General features: G+C 45.7%; 1 protein-coding gene across 3 annotated transcripts; it reads left to right on the forward strand.

The window, feature by feature from the left end:
* The first annotated feature begins 14089 nt into the window (after positions 1-14089).
* LOC127793196 (COBRA-like protein 4) lies at positions 14090-21202 on the forward strand. Of its 3 annotated transcripts, none has more exons than XM_052323993.1 (9): positions 14090-17305; positions 17531-17611; positions 18375-18496; positions 18615-18774; positions 18876-18955; positions 19054-19510; positions 19603-19750; positions 19839-20119; positions 20204-21202. In XM_052323993.1, the coding sequence occupies exons 4-9, from the start codon at positions 18696-18698 to the stop codon at positions 20494-20496; spliced, it is 1338 nt and encodes a 445-aa protein (XP_052179953.1). In that variant the 5' UTR covers positions 14090-17305; positions 17531-17611; positions 18375-18496; positions 18615-18695; the 3' UTR covers positions 20497-21202. The 3 variants fall into 3 exon arrangements, with proteins under 3 accessions (XP_052179953.1, XP_052179954.1, XP_052179955.1); XM_052323994.1 differs by having other exon boundaries at positions 18387-18496; XM_052323995.1 differs by having other exon boundaries at positions 18400-18496.
* The last annotated feature ends 201 nt before the right edge of the window (positions 21203-21403 follow it).

A 21403-nucleotide genomic window follows, 5' to 3' on the forward strand; every position in this document is an offset into this window, starting at 1 on the left:
TTTATTTAATAATAAATATAACCTTATTATATTTTTATAATATTTAATATATTTGTAAATAAATTTACTAATATTTTTTTAAAAAAATATTTAACAAAATTATTTGAAAAATTTTCATAATTCAAATATACACATATACAAATCAATAATTAAATATACAAAATAATCAAATAAATAAAACAAAAGAAAAAAATCATGTTATATGTATTTCCCGCATCACCCCGCATGGGCCAGACTCGGTCCGATAGACCGGCCCAATCACCCAAGGCCAAGAAGGCCCGGACGACCTCGTCAAGGAAGGTCCAGCCTCCATCAAAAATCCGGAACTCGTAAAGCGAGCGTATGGCGAGCTCCCGGTAATCCCCCAACGAGCTCGGAGCAATCGACTAACGAGCTCCTGAAATATCCTCCAGATCGCTGGACCATCCAGGTCGCTCGCCTAAAACCTCCAGCTCGCATGAGCGGCAAAGCTGCTGAGAAGTCAGAGGTAGGGTCCGATCACTTTATCTGTAACAGCCCATGCCCCTCGTAATGAGGATCCCACTCCCGGTCTTGCGAAGGCGGTAAGAACTATTTGTCCCCCATTATACAAACACTGTATTTTTATATATTATCTAGATTGTAAAAGTCCCTCAAGAAAAATGGAAATAAAGGGGGCCATGAGGAGCAAGAAATAAAGAAAAAAGAGAATAATCAGATACCGCCACTCTGGGAGAATAATCAGATGGCGGCCGTGGACTAGGCATCGTTCTGGCCGAACCACGTAAAAGATTCTGGTGTACACGCTTGGAACTTTGGGGGGGTTTTTCTTCCTTCCTTCTCGGTATTTTTTTTTGGATTGACTCACCGCGGCCCAAAACGAATCACGGTCGGCCGAAATCAAACGTCGACATTTTGGCGCTAGAGGAAGGGGCCGCTCTGATCAATAGCCATGGCTAGAGGAAGGAATACTAGAAGTTCCGAGGCGGCGGTCGACCCACCTGAAAATCACCACGACCGACCACGAGACTTACCACCAAATGGAGGACCCATTGCCCCGACAGCCGATACTCCTTTGCCGCCGCCCGCCGGAGACGCTCCCGGCATACCACCACGATTCCCTGTCCACCCTACTGTCCAAATCACCGGGACAGGGACGATCCGGGACTGGCAACAGCGCCAGGAAGCATTGGAGAATACGGTAATGCAACTCGTTGACGCGGTCAGAATTCTGGCCCAAGCTCAAACACGGGCTGTCCACGACCCACCGGCGTCGCCTCGCAGGGTCCGCCAACCGCGGGAGAAGAGACACCCACCTGCGGAAGAAGATATCGGGGATAACTACCCGTCCCCAATTCACCGCTCCCCAGTCCGAGAAAGAAGCAGGCGATCGCAAGCCCAGCAATCAGTAGGACCGGACTCAACTGTGGAAGAGCTGTATCAGAGGGTGCGACAGCTGGAGGAACGACAAGGAGTCCGCAGCCAGAATAATGGCCGTGGGGATAGGACGCCGTTCGCCAGAGAAATTGAGCTCGAACCCCTGCCCCGGAGGTTTAAGGTCCCGAGCATGCCACAATATAATGGGGACAGCGACCCCTATGATTACCTGGATGCGTACAACGTGCAAATGGATCTACAGACAACCAGCTCGCTGGCTAAATGTCGCGCCTTCCCAGCAATCTTAGGAGACATCCCCCGAGCTTGGTTCAGGAGCCTTCCGCCTCGTAGCATCAATAGCTGGGAGGAGTGCCAACAGAGGTTCCTTAACCAATACAAGGCTCTAAGGAGGCAGCTCGCGCCACCTTGCCACCTCGCCACCGTATTCCAGAAAGCAAACGAACCATTAAGGGATTACATCGCCAGGTTCAGGCGCGAGGTGAGCAACGTCGAGGATCCCTCGGATGAAAGTATCCTAACGGCGATCTCCGCCGGCCTCCGAAAAGACGGAAAGCTCTACGAGAGCATCTACCGAACCCCGGTCAAAGACCTGGGGGAATTCTATGAACGAGCTTCCAAGGAAATCCGATGGGAAACGCCTTCGGGACGAAGAAGCCCGTCGGGTCGAGAGAAGAAGTTGGGGGCTCCAGCCAGAATAAGAGAAGGCACAACGGAGACGCCGGAAGAGAAGCTCGGGGGGAGCGCTCGAGCAATGAAGTGTTCAAGCGAGCTCGGAAGGCAGAGGGAGATGAGCGACCTCATAGATCACAGCGCTTTGACAGCTACTGTGCCCTGTCAGACCCTCAAGAAAGGATCTTCGCCATCGAAAGGAACAAAGAGGAATTAGGGAAGCCCAACCCGTTAAGAACCCCAAACAAATTCCGAAACAAAGAAAAATTTTGCGCGTACCACAACGAGGCGGGTCACAACACCTCGGAATGCTGGGCCCTAAGGGACGCCATCGAAGATCTGATAAGAAGAGGTCGCTTGAAAGATTACGTGGTGCGGCTGACTAATCAACCAAGCCAGCCGCCGGTACAGCAGCAGCCTCCCACCGATGACGACCAAGCACCGGCTGTACGAACCATCTACGCGATCCATGGCGGGCCCCACCTCGCTGGTTCCTCCCACAAATCCCGCGACAAATACATACGAGAGGCCAACCATGTCTTGCTAGCGAGATCGGGCGAACAGCCAGTTCCCGCGAAGCGGCCTAGGGGTAACCCAATCCCAGAGAAGATGTTTTTCTCGGAAGAAGACGCCAGAGACGTCCATTGGCCGCACAACGACGCACTCGTTATACGAGCCCAGGTCGGCAACTCCGAAGTGCGGAGGATAATGGTGGACACGGGCAGCTCGGTAAATGTAATGTACAGAGCATGCTTCGACCAGATGGGTTTGGGACCGGAACAGTTGGGTTCGTCCCCAGAGCCACTCTATGGGTTCACGGGAGACGCAGTGATTCCCGTCGGTCGGATCAGCCTTCCCCTCACCATCGGGGATGCGAACCGCCAGGCCACTACTTTGGCAGAATTCCTAATAATTGACTGCCCCTCAGCATACAACGTCGTACTCGGAAGGCCGGCGATGAACGACCTGGATCTAGTGACCTCAACCAGGTCGCTTACGGTGAAATTCCCGACCCCCGACGGTGTAGGGTGTGTACGAGGCGAGCAGCACCTCGCAAGACGTTGCTATGAGGACGCCCTGAAAATGGGAGCAAAGGGAAAGAAAATAAATATCATAGCAAAAGTCGGCCCGCGATCAACCGGCCGATGGGAGGACCTGGATCCACGCGAGGTCGACTGCGAAAAGCCCACCGGTCCCATGGAAGAGCTCGAAGATATCTCAGTTGGCGAGGCAGACGAGGAAAGGCACCTCAAGCTAGGCAAGAGTCTAGCCCCCGAGGTAAAATTCCAACTTACAGATTTCCTTAAAGCTAACCTTGATGTATTCGCATGGAACCACGAAGATATGGTGGGAATCGCCCCAGAAGTCATGTCACACAGGCTCAACGTAGATCCAGGCTACAGGCCAGTGCGCCAGAAGAGGAGGCCAATGACTCCGGAGCGTTATACCGCTCTTAAAGAAGAAGTGGACAAACTCTTGGCGAATAATTTCATCAAGGAAGCCCACTATCCGGTCTGGGTGGCCAACCCGGTCCTAGTAAAAAAGAAAAACGGGAAGTGGAGGACCTGCATCGACTTCACCGACCTGAACAAGGCCTGTCCTAAAGACAGCTTTCCCCTCCCCAGAATCGATCAGCTCGTAGATGCAACGGCTGGTCACCGCCTCCTCAGTTTCATGGATGCCTATTCAGGCTACAACCAAATCCCCATGAACCCAACGGACCAAGAGCACACCTCGTTCATAACCGACCGGGGGCTCTATTGTTACAAGGTCATGCCCTTTGGATTGAAGAATGCTGGCGCGACCTACCAGAGGCTGGTCAATACGATGTTCGAAACACTGATCGGAAAAACCATGGAAGTATACGTTGACGACATGCTGGTAAAATCCGAGCAAGTGACGGACCACGTTTCCGATCTAAGAGAAACGTTTGGAGTCCTCAGGAAATATCAGATGAAGCTCAACCCGCTCAAGTGCGCCTTCGGTGTAGCCTCTGGAAAATTTCTTGGGTTTATGGTAAACAACAGAGGCATTGAAGCCAACCCAGACAAAATTAAGGCTCTGCTCGACATGAGGTCGCCTATAAGAAAGAAGGAGGTGCAAAGCCTCAATGGTCAGGTCGCGGCTCTGAGCCGTTTCATTTCAAAGGCAACTGACAAGTGTGCCCCGTTCTTCGAGCTTCTAAAAAAGGAGAAAGACTTCAGATGGACAGAAGAATGCGAGTTCGCATTCCAACAACTAAAGGAGTACATGGGACGGGCCCCGCTGCTCGCCAAACCTAAGGAGGGAGAGAGGTTGACCTTGTACTTAGGAGTATCCCAACAGGCTCTCAGCGCGGCCCTCGTTCGGGGGGAAGAAGGGGTGCAGCACCCCATTTATTACGTCTCCAAAAGCCTAATCGATGCAGAAACAAGGTACGCACCAATCGAAAAATTAGCTTACTGTCTAATAGTGGCGTCGAGGAAGCTGCGACCCTATTTTCAAGCTCATGAGATCGAAGTCCTGACCAAATACCCATTGAAACAAATCCTCCAAAAACCGGATACCTCAGGTCGTTTACTAAAATGGTCTATTGAGCTCGCTCAGTTCAACATAAAGTACAAACCAAGGACGGCGATAAAGGGTCAAGCGTTGGCAGACTTCATTGCCGAGTTTACTGGGCCGATTGACGAAGAGCCGGAAAACCTGAAAGGACCGTCCTGGGAACTATACGTCGATGGATCATCGAACGAACAAGGAGCGGGAGCCGGGGTTATGCTAATAAGCCCCGAAGGTCACAAAATCCTCTGCCCCCTGAGGTTCGATTTTTTAGCCACCAATAATGAATCCGAGTGTGAAGCCTTACTAGCAGGACTCCGCCTGGCAAAGGAAATACGAGCTGAATTCTTGGAGATCTTCAGCGACTCTCAACTAGTTGTCAACCAGGTGCGGGGAGAATACCAGGCCAGAGACACGAAGATGGCAGCATACTTACAGAAGGCACGCGAACTTTTAGCCACTTTCGAAAAATATGAAATGCATCAAATCCCCCGTTCCCAGAACTCTCATGCGGACGCTCTGGCTCGCCTAGCAACTGCCCGGGACGCAGAATTCTTGGGGGACATACCTGTCGATTTTTTGGCCACCCCGAGCACAGAACAACGAGATGAAACGCTACTGATCACGGTGCCCCAAAACTCATGGATGACCCCCATCTTGGAATATCTGCAAGACGGGAAACTACCGGAAGACAAGCTGGAAGCACGTCGCCTGCGAGCTCAAGCCGCCCGATATTGCATCTACGATGAAAGACTGTACAAGAGGGGATTCTCAGCCCCACTCCTGAGGTGCATTGACGGCACCGATTGCCAGTCTGTGCTAGAAGAAATTCATGCAGGCCACTGCGGTAATCATGCAGGGGCACTCTCTCTGGCACAAAAGGCCCTCCGACAAGGGTTTTATTGGCCCACCGTGAAGCAAGATGCCATAGAGACGGTCAAGAAATGCGAGAAGTGCCAAAGGTTCGCCAAGGTTCCGCGAGCTCCGCCGGCTTACCTGCAGCAGATGAGCAGCCCTTGGCCCTTTGCCATTTGGGGCATGGATCTAATCGGGCCGCTGCCCACGGCTCACGGAGGATGCAAACATGCCATAGTGGCAGTTGACTACTTCACCAAATGGGCAGAGGCCAAAGAGCTCGCACAGATCACCAGTGCGAAGACACAAGCTTTTACATGGGATAACATAATCTGCAGATTTGGAGTGCCACAGCAAATAGTAACGGACAACGGAACCCAATTTACCAGCGAGCAATTCACCCAATTCTGCGAGTCAATGGGGATTCAAAAGAGTTTCACCGCCGTTGATCACCCCCAGGCCAATGGGCAGGTCGAAGCAGTCAACAAAATAATCAAGCAGACCCTGAAGACAAAGCTTGAGGCTAGAAAGGGGGCCTGGGTGGATGAACTGCAAACAGTGCTATGGACCTATCGAACAACAGCCCGAAGCAGCACTGGAGAAACCCCATTCTCAATGGCGTATGGGTCGGAGGCTATGATCCCCGCTGAGAATAAAGTGGCCAGCCACCGAAGGGCCACCTTCAGCTCAGATCGCAATAACGAGCTACTGGCTGCTAATCTGGACCTGCTCGAGGAATCAAGAGATGTAGCTCGCGTGAGGATCGCCATTTATCAACAAAGAGTGGCACGATACTATAACAGGAAGGTCCGAATCCGACGTTACAACGTCGGAGATCCGGTACTACGCCTAGTACTACCAGGAGCACGGGCGGCAAGCGATGGCACCTTAGGGCCTAACTGGGAAGGTCCATTTATCATCAAAGAAAATCTGAATAACGGAGCATATCATCTGGCAAACATGGACGGTCTCCCTCTCCCACGAGCTTGGAACGCAGAACATCTTCGTCCTTACTTCAGATAAATGTAATCGTTCTTGCCTATGCTCCGTCTTTTTCATTACGAATGACTTTCATGATTCTGGTCAGAATTTATGAACTTTCATTACACTTTATTCTTATTGGTATTCGATTGAATGCCCCCGTAACGAGGGGTCGAGAAGCCATGGTTTGCGAGCTGATGCCTAAATAACCTAGCCACGGCGCTACGGTCAACGGCTTAACCGAGCATTTACCTCGGTCCCTCCATCAGGTCGTGGTTTGCGAGCTGAGAACCAGTCATCTTGACTTTATGTCATGGTTCGGAACCTACTGAGCAACCACTTCCACAAGTAACCCCGAGCTTGGGTTCGCTAGCCGAGGTCCTTTTATCTTGGCTTAAAGCCATGGTCTGCGACCTACCTGGGTGTTCCCTCTCAGTTCAAATAAAACTTGTAGAAGCCACTGGGTGTTAGCTGAGGACGTAACGCGACCTACCTGGACACATATCCCGGCCGTACAAGTCAAACGAAATAACAAGCCATGGTGTGTTAGCTGAGGTCACTCTATGACCCGCCTGAACATATAACTTGGTGCTACAGGCTGCGCTTTCACTAGCTGGGGTCCTCCTATCTTGGCTTAAAGCCATGGTCTGCGACCTACCTGAGTGTTCGCTCCCAATTTATTGAAAACTTATTAAAGCCTCAACATGCCGGTCGAGGCCATGGCATAAGCTCATACCCTAGCAAACTTTGCGTATTGGACCCTATCAGCTGAGGTCCGTCTTAACTTGGCTAAAAATAAAGCATTCGCGACCTATCAGGCACACGCCCTATAACGAGCTTCTCAGCCACCGCATGTTAGACAAGATCACAAGGCCGTCCGACTTTACATATATCTCGGGAAGGCTCTCGTTATTTCGTCAAAATATGCCGAACGGGGTTTCCTGGAAATTGCCTAGGTATGAGTGTTCGCGCTGATTATTACAACTATCATCAACGAGCTAGTTAAAGAGCGTTAGTCTACGAGCTGATAAAACTCCGGATCTACCTGGACCTATTTTCGAACAGTTTATTATCAAGTTACATACTCAAAAGTTCCTTATCAGTGGACCTTTCAAAAATACGGGAGCTTTGTTGAAGAAATTTCAAGTTATACCGTGAAGAAGTTACTTTCAAGTCATGATTCAAGAATCGTCATCAGAGATAACTTGAATTCGCGAAGAAATCTGAGGCAACGTGCACAAAATGCCAATTTTTTATTATGAGATGAAGGTCACATTACAAAAAAATAATAAAAAAAATACATGTGGGAATCCTAGCTAAGAGGGGCGTTTGGTTCTGCAGAATCAACCTCGACAGGGCGAGCTTCAGTAGGTATGGTCGGCTGGAGATCGATCTCGACAATCCCGGCTGGGAAAACCTCGGCAACCTCCACAGGAGGCTCCTTGGCAGTCTCACCAGGCTGAGCCGCGGCGACCCCGGATAGCTCGGCCCCGACCTGAGGAGCTTGCGCTGCGACCAAAAACGAGTCAAGGGTATTGGCATCATCAGCATCCTCCGCGGCCTCGGCAGCATACCGAGCCACCTCCTCGACAGCCTGCGCACCGAAAAAGGAGAAATCCATCTCAGGATGGTTCACCCAAAGGGTGTACAGAAATGCCGAGCAGGTGTCGGATCTGGTCTCCCTACGAGCCGCGTCCATCCGCTCTCCGACCTCCGCCCTTATATCGTCAACGGTCCTCTTGGCAAGCTCCTCGCATCGGACGGCACGATCATCCGCCCGTGTCCGCTCCTCCTTCGCCGCCCTAAGCTCTGCCTCGGTTGATTTGAGTCGCTCCTCAGCCCTCCGCAACTCCGCCTTCGCTCCATTTAGCTCGCCGGTGAGCCCGGAGTTGGCTTGCTCCCACATGTTCTTCGACCTGCGAAGCTCCTCGTCGAGATCTTTATTCTTCTGGATCTCCATCCTCAGACGTGTCAAGCAACCCTCCACCTCCTTTTGAGTGGCAAGAAGCTCGACCTGGAGATCTTTCTTCTCGTCCGAGAGCTTCGTTATTTCGGCCTTTTGGGCGTTCTTCTCGTCCTCAAGCTTCGCGATTTCGGCCTGACGGGACATGCTCACCGACTGAAGCTGCTCCTCAAAATCTTTGTATTGAGCTCGGAGCTTCACGGCAGCAAGAGAAGTCTGCAAAAGAAGAAATGTTAGCTCATTAAAAAAAAAAAAAAAAAGTAGGTTAAGAAACCAAGGTACGAAGAATTCCTACTTACCACCAGGCTGTGACGGGCGACAAAATCACAAAGGGGGATTCCCTTTAACTTCGGGTCGTCAAGGGGCTTAGAGTTCGAACCCAGGAAATCGGGCACGGAATCCAGGAGGGGACCAACAAAGACCCCTCCTGTCAGGGCCTCCACGGCCAGCTCCTTCTCACGGACCCTGACCCGTTTGGCCCTGATATCCTCCCCCTGTTGCAGCTGGTCCGATCTCCGTTTCGAGCTGGCAGCAGGAGCATCTCGAACCTCCACTGCGACCTCCTTCCCACGGGCTCCACTTGAACCATGGTCTCGGGAGGTAGGGGGCCGATGCCCCAACTGCAGATGAGCTTGCTTTGACTGTTGGGGCTGACGGGGCAGTGTTCTTTGCCGCTGCTCCTGCTGCCCCCCCCGCGACTGCTGGGTTTGCTGTTGCTGGGGGCGTGATTGCGGCTGCGGCTGCTCCGACCTGCCATCCCGCGAGCTAGAGCTCGGGGTTATGGAGGACGTAGTGCTCGACCTCGCCCTATGACGCTTCGGTTGGAGGAGCTCGAGATCAACCATATTATCGTCTTGGTCGGCTTCCCCTCTTGAACTGTTCGTCTCAGCGAGCTGTAAGCCGGAAGAGAGAACCTCCGCACCCAAGTCCCTGAAATGATCTCCCTCGATAGTCTCGGTGCCAAGAGGAGGGGCGAGCTCGTATTCGCGAAGTAGCTCGTCCGAAAGTTCAAGAATCTCCGAGCTCGACTCCGCAGCCACAAGTTTGCCAAGGATATCTGTCTCCTCGGCCGATAAAATCGGTTTCTTCCCCCCAAAATCTGCATCAAAGCATGAGCAAGTTAAAACAAGCACTCTCGGAACAAAGGAAAGATTCGTGAGAGCTCATCTTCTCTTACCAGGGGTCAGTACGAAGCTACAATTCCTAAGTAGAGAAAGGGAAGGGCAAGACACGAAGAACCAACTGGACTTGTAATCGCCCACGTTGGACTTCCCCTTTGCTTTACCCTGAGGAAGGGCGGCCTTGTACGGAGAAGGACGAGCCGCCGGGTAATACAGCCCGTCCTTGGCATTTTTGAAAGAAAATAAAAATCTTATCAGTTTTGGGGAAGGGAGAGGAAGTTTGTTTATAAGGAATAAAACGGCCAAAGAAGTAAGTTGGGCATACGAATTCGGTGTTAGTTGGAAGGGGGCGAGCTTGACGTCGTTCAAGAGGGCGATAAGGTACGGGGCTATTGGGAACCTAAAGCCAGACTCGAGGTGTTGGGGGCTAATAGCTATGAAATTGGCTGGCGGGTAGGCTGCATGGGAGCTCGATGCAGGAATGTATACTCGGCAGGTCTTGGGGAGACGAAACTCCTGGGCACAAGTCATCACCTCGTGAAGCTTGGCCTTGGACGAGAATCTCTTGAAGACCGCAAGATCAGCACTCCCACCAGCGATCTGATCTTGAACCTTCAGCTCGATTTCCCGAGAGGTCGGGACGGCGACCTCCCTGCACCCCGAGCTCGCACCCGCAAGATTTTGGCCCTCCATAATGAGACAATCTTCGGAGCTCGAAGTGTCGTTTTCTCCTACGATATAATTGCAGCGCTTTTGACCTGAATTTCCACGGTGTTGGTCGGACATCTACAAAGGAAAAGAGAGAACAGTCAGGTCGCAAGTCGCGAACCAGACCTCAAGAAACTAGAAGAAAAACCCTAAAACGTCCCCTAGGTCTTCCAGGCCGAGCGCTTCGCAAAAGGGGTACCGCCTAGGGCGGAGGGGCTGCAGCCGCAAGCCCGGTGTTCCATGAAAAGCTAATCCTAAGGTCATTGGACCCAAAGGCCCAGCAAACGACAAACCGAATCGTGCCGTTTCTCCAAAAATGAGAACGACATCGATCGACGAAGCCAGAGAAACCACCGACGGCTAACCAACGGTGGACGGCCTCACAAGAAGAAGAAGAAAGTCACAACAAACTTACCTAAAAGCTGCGCTTGACGACTGAATGGGAACTCGTACCAAGCACCGGACGAGAACGGCAGACGTCTGAAAGCACGGCAATAACGGAGGCCTCGAGAGAGAAAAAAACGAGAAAGCAGGGAGGCAAAGGTTTGAGGGAGTTTCAAAATAACGTGAAAGAAGAAGCGGGTGGACACTCCCCACTATTTATACTGACGGCCTGATCCATCCCAACCGTCGGATCGAACGACGACTTATCACATGCTCCGCATCCAGCGGTCGCACAACAGCTTGTGGGTCCCACGAGTTTAATCATGCGCAGAAATGGGGAGGGGGCGCGCATTAAATGCGCTGCCGACAAAGCGTGCTGCGTGGAACAACGAGACTTAAGGTGATTGGACAGAAGTTGGAGGGATGGAAGAACAGCTGGCACGCGTCAGTCCCCAGCACGAAGATCGTGCCACGAACTGGGGGGCTTATGTTATATGTATTTCCCGCATCACCCCGCATGGGCCAGACTCGGTCCGATAGACCGGCCCAATCACCCAAGGCCAAGAAGGCCCGGACGACCTCGTCAAGGAAGGTCCAGCCTCCATCAAAGATCCGGAACTCGTAAAGCGAGTGTATGGCGAGCTCCCGGTAATCCCCCAACGAGCTCGGAGCAATCGACTAACGAGCTCCTGAAATATCCTCCAGATCGCTGGACCATCCAGGTCGCTCGCCTAAAACCTCCATCTCGCATGAGCGGCAAAGCTGCTGAGAAGTCAGAGGTAGGGTCCGATCACTTTATCTGTAACAGCCCATGCCCCTCGTAATGAGGATCCCACTCCCGGTCTTGCGAAGGCGGTAAGAACTATTTGTCCCCCATTATACAAACACTGTATTTTTATATATTATCTAGATTGTAAAAGTCCCTCAAGAAAAATGGAAATAAAGGGGGCCATGAGGAGCAAGAAATAAAGAAAAAAGAGAATAATCAGATACCGCCACTCTGGGAGAATAATCAGATGGCGGCCGTGGACTAGGCATCGTTCTGGCCGAACCACGTAAAAGATTCTGGTGTACACGCTTGGAACTTTGGGGGGGTTTTTCTTCCTTCCTTCTCGGTATTTTTTTTTGGATTGACTCACCGCGGCCCAAAACGAATCACAGTCGGCCGTTCTCGTACCAAGCACCGGACGAGAACGGCAGACGTCTGAAAGCACGGCAATAACGGAGGCCTCGAGAAAGAAAAAAACGAGAAAGCAGGGAGGCAAAGGTTTGAGGGAGTTTCAAAATAACGTGAAAGAAGAAGCGGGTGGACACTCCCCACTATTTATACTGACGGCCTGATCCATCCCAACCGTCGGATCGAACGACGACTTATCACATGCTCCGCATCCAGCGGCCGCACAACAGCTTGTGGGTCCCACGAGTTTAATCATGCGCAGAAATGGGGAGGGGGCGCGCATTAAATGCGCTGCCGACAAAGCGTGCTGCGTGGAACGACGAGACTTAAGGTGATTGGACAGAAGTTGGAGGGATGGAAGAACAGTTGGCACGCGTCAGTTCCCAGCACGAAGATCGTGCCACGAACTGGGGGGCTTATGTTATATGTATTTCCCGCATGGGCCAGACTCGGTCCGATAGACCGGCCCAATCACCCAAGGCCAAGAAGGCCCGGACGACCTCGTCAAGGAAGGTCCAGCCTCCATCAAAGATCCGGAACTCGTAAAGCGAGCGTATGGCGAGCTCCCGGTAATCCCCCAACGAGCTCGGAGCAATCGACTAACGAGCTCCTGAAATATCCTCCAGATCGCTGGACCATCCAGGTCGCTCGCCTAAAACCTCCAGCTCGCATGAGCAGCAAAGCTGCTAAGAAGTCAGAGGTAGGGTCCGATCACTTTATCTGTAACAGCCCATGCCCCTCGTAATGAGGATCCCACTCCCGGTCTTGCGAAGGCGGTAAGAACTATTTGTCCCCCATTATACAAACACTGTATTTTTATATATTATCTAGATTGTAAAAGTCCCTCAAGAAAGATGGAAATAAAGGGGGCCATGAGGAGCAAGAAATAAAGAAAAAAGAGAATAATCAGATACCGCCACTCTGGGAGAATAATCAGATGGCGGCCGTGGACTAGGCATCGTTCTGGCCGAACCACGTAAAAGATTCTGGTGTACACGCTTGGAACTTTGGGGGGGTTTTTCTTCCTTCCTTCTCGGTATTTTTTTTTGGATTGACTCACCGCGGCCCAAAACGAATCACGGTCGGCCGAAATCAAACGTCGACAAATCACAAACCAAATTTATTGGATGAAGTTGTTGAATGATTTGCTCATCAAACCAAGCCGCGCAACCCAAGTTCTTCGTCGATTTTTCAACAAGGTTTTCGTTGGATCTAGGTCGCCAATCGTTCTTCTACTGGTGGTCATCGTCGATTTTGCAAATCGCTCAGTCCAAGATTTTCGTTAGATCTACTGTTTGTCGGGTCTGCAACTTCTGATTTTGCTTTTCAACGTTGATGGTCCTCTTCCAACATGCATCGACCCTTTTCTGGCATTGATTGTCGTTGTGATGAGAAGAGATAGCAAACTTGAATGCGCATATTTGGGTCGCTAGCCTTGGCGATGGCAAGTGGTGTTGGAGGGTCAAATTTGGACTACATTTGCTACAAATGGCTTGACGGTTAGATTTGACAAAATCATTAGAGATGACTTTATAAACATATTTCCAACAACTGAAACACTATCATTTAAAGAGTGTTTGGCACTTCAATTTGACCATTTACAAATTGTTATTAGTAAAGTTTAAATGTCATATAACTTATTTAATTATACATTTGTTAAAAATTTAAAAGTTTAAATGTTATCAAAATTAAACCATATTTTAACAACGTTTTAGAAAAATTTCTTGTAACTTTTCTCAAAACACTATCATCACCTTATATAGTTGATCAAGTATTTTATAATTTTGCCTTCTAAAAATTTTAATATTTTTAATTTTTTTTGCACTTAAATATTACAAACTCTAGCCTATCACCGCCTCTAGCTTTCAGCATTGTCTTATTCAGCCCATTGTCGTCGCCTCCATCGCCACTTCTAGCCCCTCGTTGTCGCCTCTATTTTTCGGTCCATTACTATCATCTTAGCTTGTCGCTGTAATTTTCTATATCTATTCTGTATGTCGCATTAATCTCTCTCTCCCTCTATATATTTTAATATTTATTATATTAATATATTAAATATTTTTATAAATTAAATTTAAACATAAAATATTATATTAATATATTTTTTAATAATTATATATAATTTATCATTATCTAATGGTAAAACTTTTATTAATTAAACCTTAATTTATAATTTATTTTTATTAAAAATTAATAATTTTACATGTCTATTTTAATTTTTTTTATTAAATGTTAATAATTTATTAATTTTTCAAACTAAATATATAACTATTATCCTTAAAGTTTTACACAATTTTTAATTACAAAGGCTAAAAATCATCTCAAAAAACGGTAAGCCAAACAGCCTCTTCATTTTCTTCGAGCCGATGGAGCAGAGCTGCAAGCTTGGGGAAGGAAGGGGTTCTTCTAATCTTGTCTGTCTCCTCCTTCAGTTATATTTTCCTTTCTCTGTGCGCTCTGATCTGATCCTTAGGCCTGTGACTGGTGTTTTCTGTTGTGTTTGATTGCGACGAAGATAAATCTCGCTTCTGTTTCCGTGGCTTTGAATTTGGGCTCTGAGTGGTAGTCCATGCTTAAATTTGCAGTTCTATTTCCATGTTTTTGTTTGATTTTGTTTTAGCCGTTTCTATGTTTCACGATTTATCTGCACATCATGGTAGCTGGACAGACTGCACAATAGAAAAGGGAAAAAATAATTAAGAAAGGAATTAGGGTTCGCATCTTCGCTTGGACCATTACCCCGAATGTCAGCTTCTGGGTAAAAGCATGGGCATCTCCTGTTTTGGAGCCATCCGTCCTGAGGAATTAGTCCACAGGTGTATTATAGTTTAGAGTACGAATGAATAAAACTGAGAATAATGGTGTACCAATACGGAATGAATGGTAGTTTTGATTTTTGCAGTTTTCAAAGAAGTGAAAAGACGAGAAGTTCTGGTTTAATAAGTTTTTTTTCTTATATTAATGTTAGAATTATAGGAGATAGAAAATGATGAAATTAACTCTCAAGACTTAGAGGCGCATAAACACTTCTTAAAGGTAGTTGAAGTCTCTCAATCAGCAAATGTAGAAAACAACGGCAATTTCTAATTTTGGGATTTAACTAAGTCCACACTTTGGGTGCAAAAGGTGAAATCCCTTACCTTAAGGCCCCCACACATTGTCCTATGCACGTAAGAGGGGTTAATCACGGTACACGACGGCTCTCAAGGTAGAAGGCACAGTGTATAATGCCCACAAGGAGCCACTCCCACAAGAGGATAAAATTCTCACACTGCGACTGTCATGATTCGAACCTATATCCTCGGGTGCAATTTTCTACCTTGTGAATCATCCGTGCTACGCCCATAAGGACTTAACTAAGTCCACACTGACTCTACATTGAGTTGCTTTTCTCTACTTGAAATAGCGTAATTACCCCTATTGATGTCTCAAAAACACACAAGGATTACTTTTTTAGTAATGTTATTTAAATAAAATGTATTAGAATAGTATGGGGTGCTAATTATTTATTGAGTTGGTGTTTGTTAATCAAGATATTTGGCTGGGGGAGGGAAGGGTCAGATATGGAAAGTATTTCGAATATTTGTACTTTTCAACGTGTTTGTTAAAGTTATCGAACATTCTCTAAAAAAGTCTTCATGTGACCTCTTATTTCACTTTTTTTAGATAAATTTATTTGACTTCCCTCCTCATATAAATTTATTTGACATTTTACAGAAAAGTCCAAATTATTCATATGCCCTCGTATAAAAATCGCACCCATTTCTTTTCACTTCTTCATCTTCTTCCTCACCCATTTCTTTTCTTCACATGTTCATCTTCTTCCTGCCACCGGAAAACCCCCGTTCACCAATTTCTTCATCTTCTTCCTCACCCATTTCTTCTTCCCCATCTTCTTCATCTTCTCACCGAGCTTCCCCCTTCGCTTCACTGTTGGTCTCCTTCGCCAAAATCCTCATTGCCACCGCCAATTACTGCCCACCTCCACCACTGCCCCCAGCCCCATCCCCGCTACTCTCCACTGCCACTGTTTCTGATTTCCAAATATGTTTTTAATCTGATTTTTGATTTCTTCTTCTGATTTGTTCTTAAAATCAGTTTTGATTTCTAATTTACATATCAGTTCTTAATCTGATTTGCAATTTTGTCTTCTGATATGTTCTTAATCGCGGTTCTGATTTCTGATTCCAGATCTCCTCTTCCTCCTCCTCCAATTTCCAGATCCTATTCTTATTTGATTCCTGATTTTCTTCAAATTTCTTCTTCGGATCTGTCCTTAATCTTCTGCCACCACCATCAGTGTTCCACATTCTTTTTCAAAATTCCAGATTGTCCACCTTCAATTGTTTACCCACTTCCCTGTTTTTGTTTTTTTGGATATATTTTTTATAATAATTATAATATTTTCATTGAAAATAAATTTAAATATTTGGTAATAGGGATATTTTGGTAAAAAAACCCTTATATCGGTGCTTATTATATGTATTTAACAAACATATGGAAAAAAAAAGTACAATTCTAAATGGATTTCAAAAAAATTAACAAATAGTTTGATAAAAATTTTGGAATGCTTTCCAATCTTATCTTGGCCATTCCATATTTTGATTCGAAAATCATTCCAGTCTTATCTTGATACTCTCTTATCTTGCTCATTTTAATAAACGCTACCTGAAACAGGATACCATGCGAGTAGGGTTGCTTGTGCAGCAGGCATGAGGCATAAATGCTCGTGGCCCTGACATTTATCATGTTAACATATAAGTGCTTGTGCTGCAAGCATTTATCTTCCCGTACTTCAAATTTTTTTTGATGTGGGACATTAATATAGGGGCAATATAGTGGCGATCTATAAATGCTTGTGTCATGAGTGTCTATAGCTCAGATCTATAAACACTCAGGACATGAGTGTATTTAGAGCACCAATACATTTATTTGTTCTAAACGTGTGCATGGCATGCAAGTTTTTATAGCTAAAAAGAATATTTTTTTTTAAACAAACCTATTTTCTAACCTGTAGAGAGTACATAGCAATGGCATATAAAAAGTAAAACAAAACAACACAACACAACAAATTCAAACAAATATTATATAAAAGGTTTGAGCTATAATATACACGAAAACTTGAAATATTTACTATGTCATTGAATAGAAAGCTAATAATACTTCCAACTAGCGTGACATGAGTCCTTCTTTTCCTAGAAGATTCATGCATTATTATTATCTCGTGAAAATTACTTCCAAGTTTTCCATTGCTCTGGCTTCTGGTGCTGCTTGGAAGGTGTCTTCTCTCTTTCTTTGCAGGTGAGGATTCAAATTCAGAGATCAAGTTCCAAAATTGGTAGAAACAGCTTCAGGGAGAATCGATATCCAGCATTCAATCTCATGTCTTCCAGATAAAATGATTGATGGTTCAGGGACTCCACAAAGTTTGCTGATATACATGCTTTGTCAATTTGTAGGTTGGAAGTGTTGAGATGGGATAATCAGGATGTTGTTTATCTCATTTTACATCCATCAATTGTCAATAGGAAAGTTAAGTGTGGAAAAAAACTAGTTACTTCAATGTTCTGGTATTACTTTGGATATGCCTTGAACCTGATCATATCTATCCCCACTTGGCAAAATATTTTCTGGGGAGGGAAAATGATATGAAATTTTTGTGTAGAAAATTTTATCAAAATAATTTCTAGTAGTTTAATGGGTGATTTCTTTTTCCAATAAAATTTGAGAGTTATGTATATTGTTTCTCCCAAGCAGCTTCAGCTCCATAAAGCCCCACCAAGAATTTATGTAGAATCTTCCTTTCTTCCTCCTGCCCCTGTGGACATAAATCTCAAGGTTTGCAGCATCACAGCTCTTTCTAGTTGTATTTGGTGAATGCTTATTTATTTTTGGGTAAACCATACTTGGCTTCAGATTTTATTAAATTATAACATGTACTTGCACATTTTAAAAATTATGTTGACCTCCTATCAGTTAAAAATTGTTAAGAATTTTTTGTAAAAAATTTCAAGGTTACTGTAAATCTAAACTTAGGACATAATTTGATATGATTTTTAGACAGTTGTGATTGTAATTTCATTTTTGAAAATGAAAGATACTAATTTACTTATACCAAATTTTCAGGAAATTGAATGTAATATACATCCTGTATTTAACAGTGGGATTATCGATTATTAAAAGAAATAACTTATGGGGAACACAGACCAACCCCACCCTGATAAGCTAAAGTGAAAATGATATTGCTGACATTAACAAAAAATTTTGGTAACACAAACACTATGCAAGGGCAAGTACCATTCATAATAATAATAATAATAATAATAATAATAATAAAGTTGTTTCTTTTGCCATTGAAATGTTACAAATTTAAGTTTTGCATAATTAGTAATAATTTAAGTTTTTTTTTTTTTTTTTTTTGGTGGGGGGGGGGGGGGGGGGGGGGAGGTTTAAAACATTTCAATTCCGTCAGTTTTCTACATGATTTTGAGATTATGGGTAATCCATAATTTTACAAGAGATAATGCATATTCATCCAAGTGAATAACTCTTCAGCTGCTGTGTTCAAACATCTCAGCTTTCCTTTCTTCCTGATCTTAAGCTTCTCATCAAGGTGTTTCCTTCAGTCCCAGCTACTGACATACATGGTAATCAAATGGAAATGACAATTCAGAGAGACAGAGAGAGAGAGAGAGAGATGAAAAACGCACAAGCAGTAACCAGGTAACAATCAGTAGGTGTGCCATCTCCATGGACTGATCATTTTCACCTGGATCTCTTCCTTCACCCTTTTATGGCACCAATTCACTTGCTGCCATTGTCTCATTCACATTTTCATCAGGAAACTTGCAGTCCTGGTGAGCTTCAGGAAAGGGCACCCGATCCATCAGCCCAGCCGGGTTCGAAAATTTCCTGCAAAACAATGTTTCAGTGCCAAACATTTGCTGGATTAAAGTTCATCTCATCCACTGTCATCCTGTTCATAATATTCAATAATGCAGGTATAGTTTTACTGCTTAAAATGTACTATTGGTTCAATGCTCACAAGTTCTTGTGGTTTGTACTTATTTCCTTTGCTCCTGGTTTAATTATATATTTTCAGAGGCATATGATTCACTGGATCCATTTGGAAACATAACCGTCCGATGGGATATCATGTCTTGGACTACAGATGGCTATATGGTGAGCATCATCTCAATCCGATTTCATTTCCAAAGCTCAAAACAGTATAATGAGAAGGTGCTAATTAATGGCTTGCTATTTAAAACAAACTCGTACAGGCCACAGTGACACTGAACAATTTTCAGTTGTTTCGGCACATAATCAGCCCCGGATGGACCTTGGGATGGTCGTGGCGGAAGAAGGAAATCATTTGGACCATGGTCGGAGCACAAGCAACAGAACAAGGAGACTGCTCGAAATTCAAAGGAAACGTACCTCACAGTTGCTCCAGACATCCCACGGTCGTTGACTTGCTTCCTGGAGCCCCTTACAACCAGCAGTACTCAAACTGCTGCAAAGGCGGCGTGTTGTCGTCGTGGGGCCAAGATCCAGCAGCTGCAGTCGCAGCCTTCCAGATCGGTGTTGGACTGTCCGGAACCTCCAATAAAACAGTGAAACTGCCCAAGAATTTCACTCTGCTTGGTCCTGGACCAGGCTACACTTGTGGCCCTGCAAAGGTTGTTCCCCCCTCGGGATTTCTCAGCTCTGATCACAGGCGAAAAACCCGAGCACTGAGTAAGATTATTAAGACTGCTTTCAAAGTTTCAGCCAATGTCAATGAAATCAAAGTCTAGTTAGCCATGAATGATCCCTTAAACTTAATGCAGTGACTTGGAATGTGACATGCACTTACTCACAGTTCCTGGCTTCCAAGTACCCTGCGTGCTGTGTTTCCTTCTCATCTTTCTACAATAACACCATCATTCCTTGTCCGTCGTGTTCTTGTGGCTGCCAGAACATAGAAAACTGCATCAAGTAAGTCTCCAACAGAAGAAGAAATGAACAACGATTAATGAATGACAGGTATGCTGAATCTTGTTCTCTTGTTGATATGGGCATGCAGGGTTGAATCGGATGATGTGAAGAGGCCAGAACTCAATGCCACGATGAGGAAGGATACTACGCCGCTACTGCAGTGCACGCATCACATGTGTCCGATAAGAGTGCACTGGCATGTGAAGCTCAACTACAAGGAATATTGGCGGGCAAAGATAGCAATCACTAATTTCAATTACAGAATGAACTATACGGAGTGGACTCTCGTGGTGCAGCATCCGAATCTCGACAACGTGACTCAAGTTTTTAGCTTTGAATACAAGCCTCTTCTGCCTTATCAATCCATCAGTAAGTGTGCATAGCGTAGAAGATGTCTATATCCATCACATTTTGCATAGAGCTACATGATCATGAACGTATACATGCATGCAGATGATACCGGCATGTTCTATGGCATGAAATTCTACAATGATGTGCTAATGGAAGCTGGGCTACTAGGGAATGTTCAGTCTGAGCTGCTTCTTCAGAAGAACAAGGAAACGTTTACCCTCAGGCAAGGATGGGGATTTCCTCGGAAGGTTTACTTCAATGGCGAGGAATGCCAGCTTCCACCTCCTGATGCGTACCCCTTTTTACCAAACTCTGTCAGCAGAAATCCTGCCACGATACTTCTAGGGCCTGCAATGTCCATGCTGTTGTTGATAATGATCTTGTCCATCTGCTGATCATATTCCTGTCACCACAGGCTCGGGTTTTTGTGAATTCCCAGGTAGAAGGTTTAAAGGAATCGCCATATTCTTAAGAACTATGAAGTGATTCCCAGATGGTAGTTTACAGAGAAAACAAAAGTTGGGGGAAGAGGATTGTGAGGCTTGTGGATTGTGAAGAGTGAATCTTTTCCTTCACTACTTGAGTGCTTATCTTGTCTGCAACGTTATGCTCAAATTCAACTTGAACTTGAGAAGGCAAAATGAGACGGAGATGAAGGATAAGAACAAACTTAAACCCGATGGCGTACATGTCAAGATATTTCAGAAAGAAACAATCAAAAGTGTCTAAATAGTCAAATCTTTGTAGTAGGAGGCTTGCACAAAGATGCCTCTTAGTCACCCCCAAGCAACTCACAAGACATTTAGAGGCAACAAAAAACAACAATATTGTAACAAGTTGATAAATTGAAGGGATATTCATCTCGGAGACTGAACTGAAAGGTAACATGAGTTATAGGGAATGAGAGATCATCACTAATAAGCTCAACCGTAAAGAAAAAAATTACTAAAAAATGAGACTTCTTTAGACGGTGGACTCTACATCTGTTCCCAGTTGAGTTATATTATTTGGGTAGCCAAAATTGTAAGTTGGACACCTGGGGACCATTTTCATCATTGCAAGCTTAGTCTCTTTAAATGAGGTGAGGTGGAGACACGATGAATGGATGTCTTTTTATGGTAGAAATTTTAAATATGTGTAATGTTTCATGTCTATGTCACAGCAAGTATAAATTAAGAAATTGAATAAATATTTGATCAATACTTTATCACATAGAATTACCTTAAAACAAACTATAAAACACTCAAAAAGACACATTGACTTGTATTATCTCTAGCTATATAGGTTATTTGTATTGCAATT

Source organism: Diospyros lotus, unplaced genomic scaffold (assembly GCF_014633365.1).
Source record: "Diospyros lotus cultivar Yz01 unplaced genomic scaffold, ASM1463336v1 superscaf1, whole genome shotgun sequence".
NCBI lineage: Eukaryota > Viridiplantae > Streptophyta > Magnoliopsida > Ericales > Ebenaceae > Diospyros > Diospyros lotus.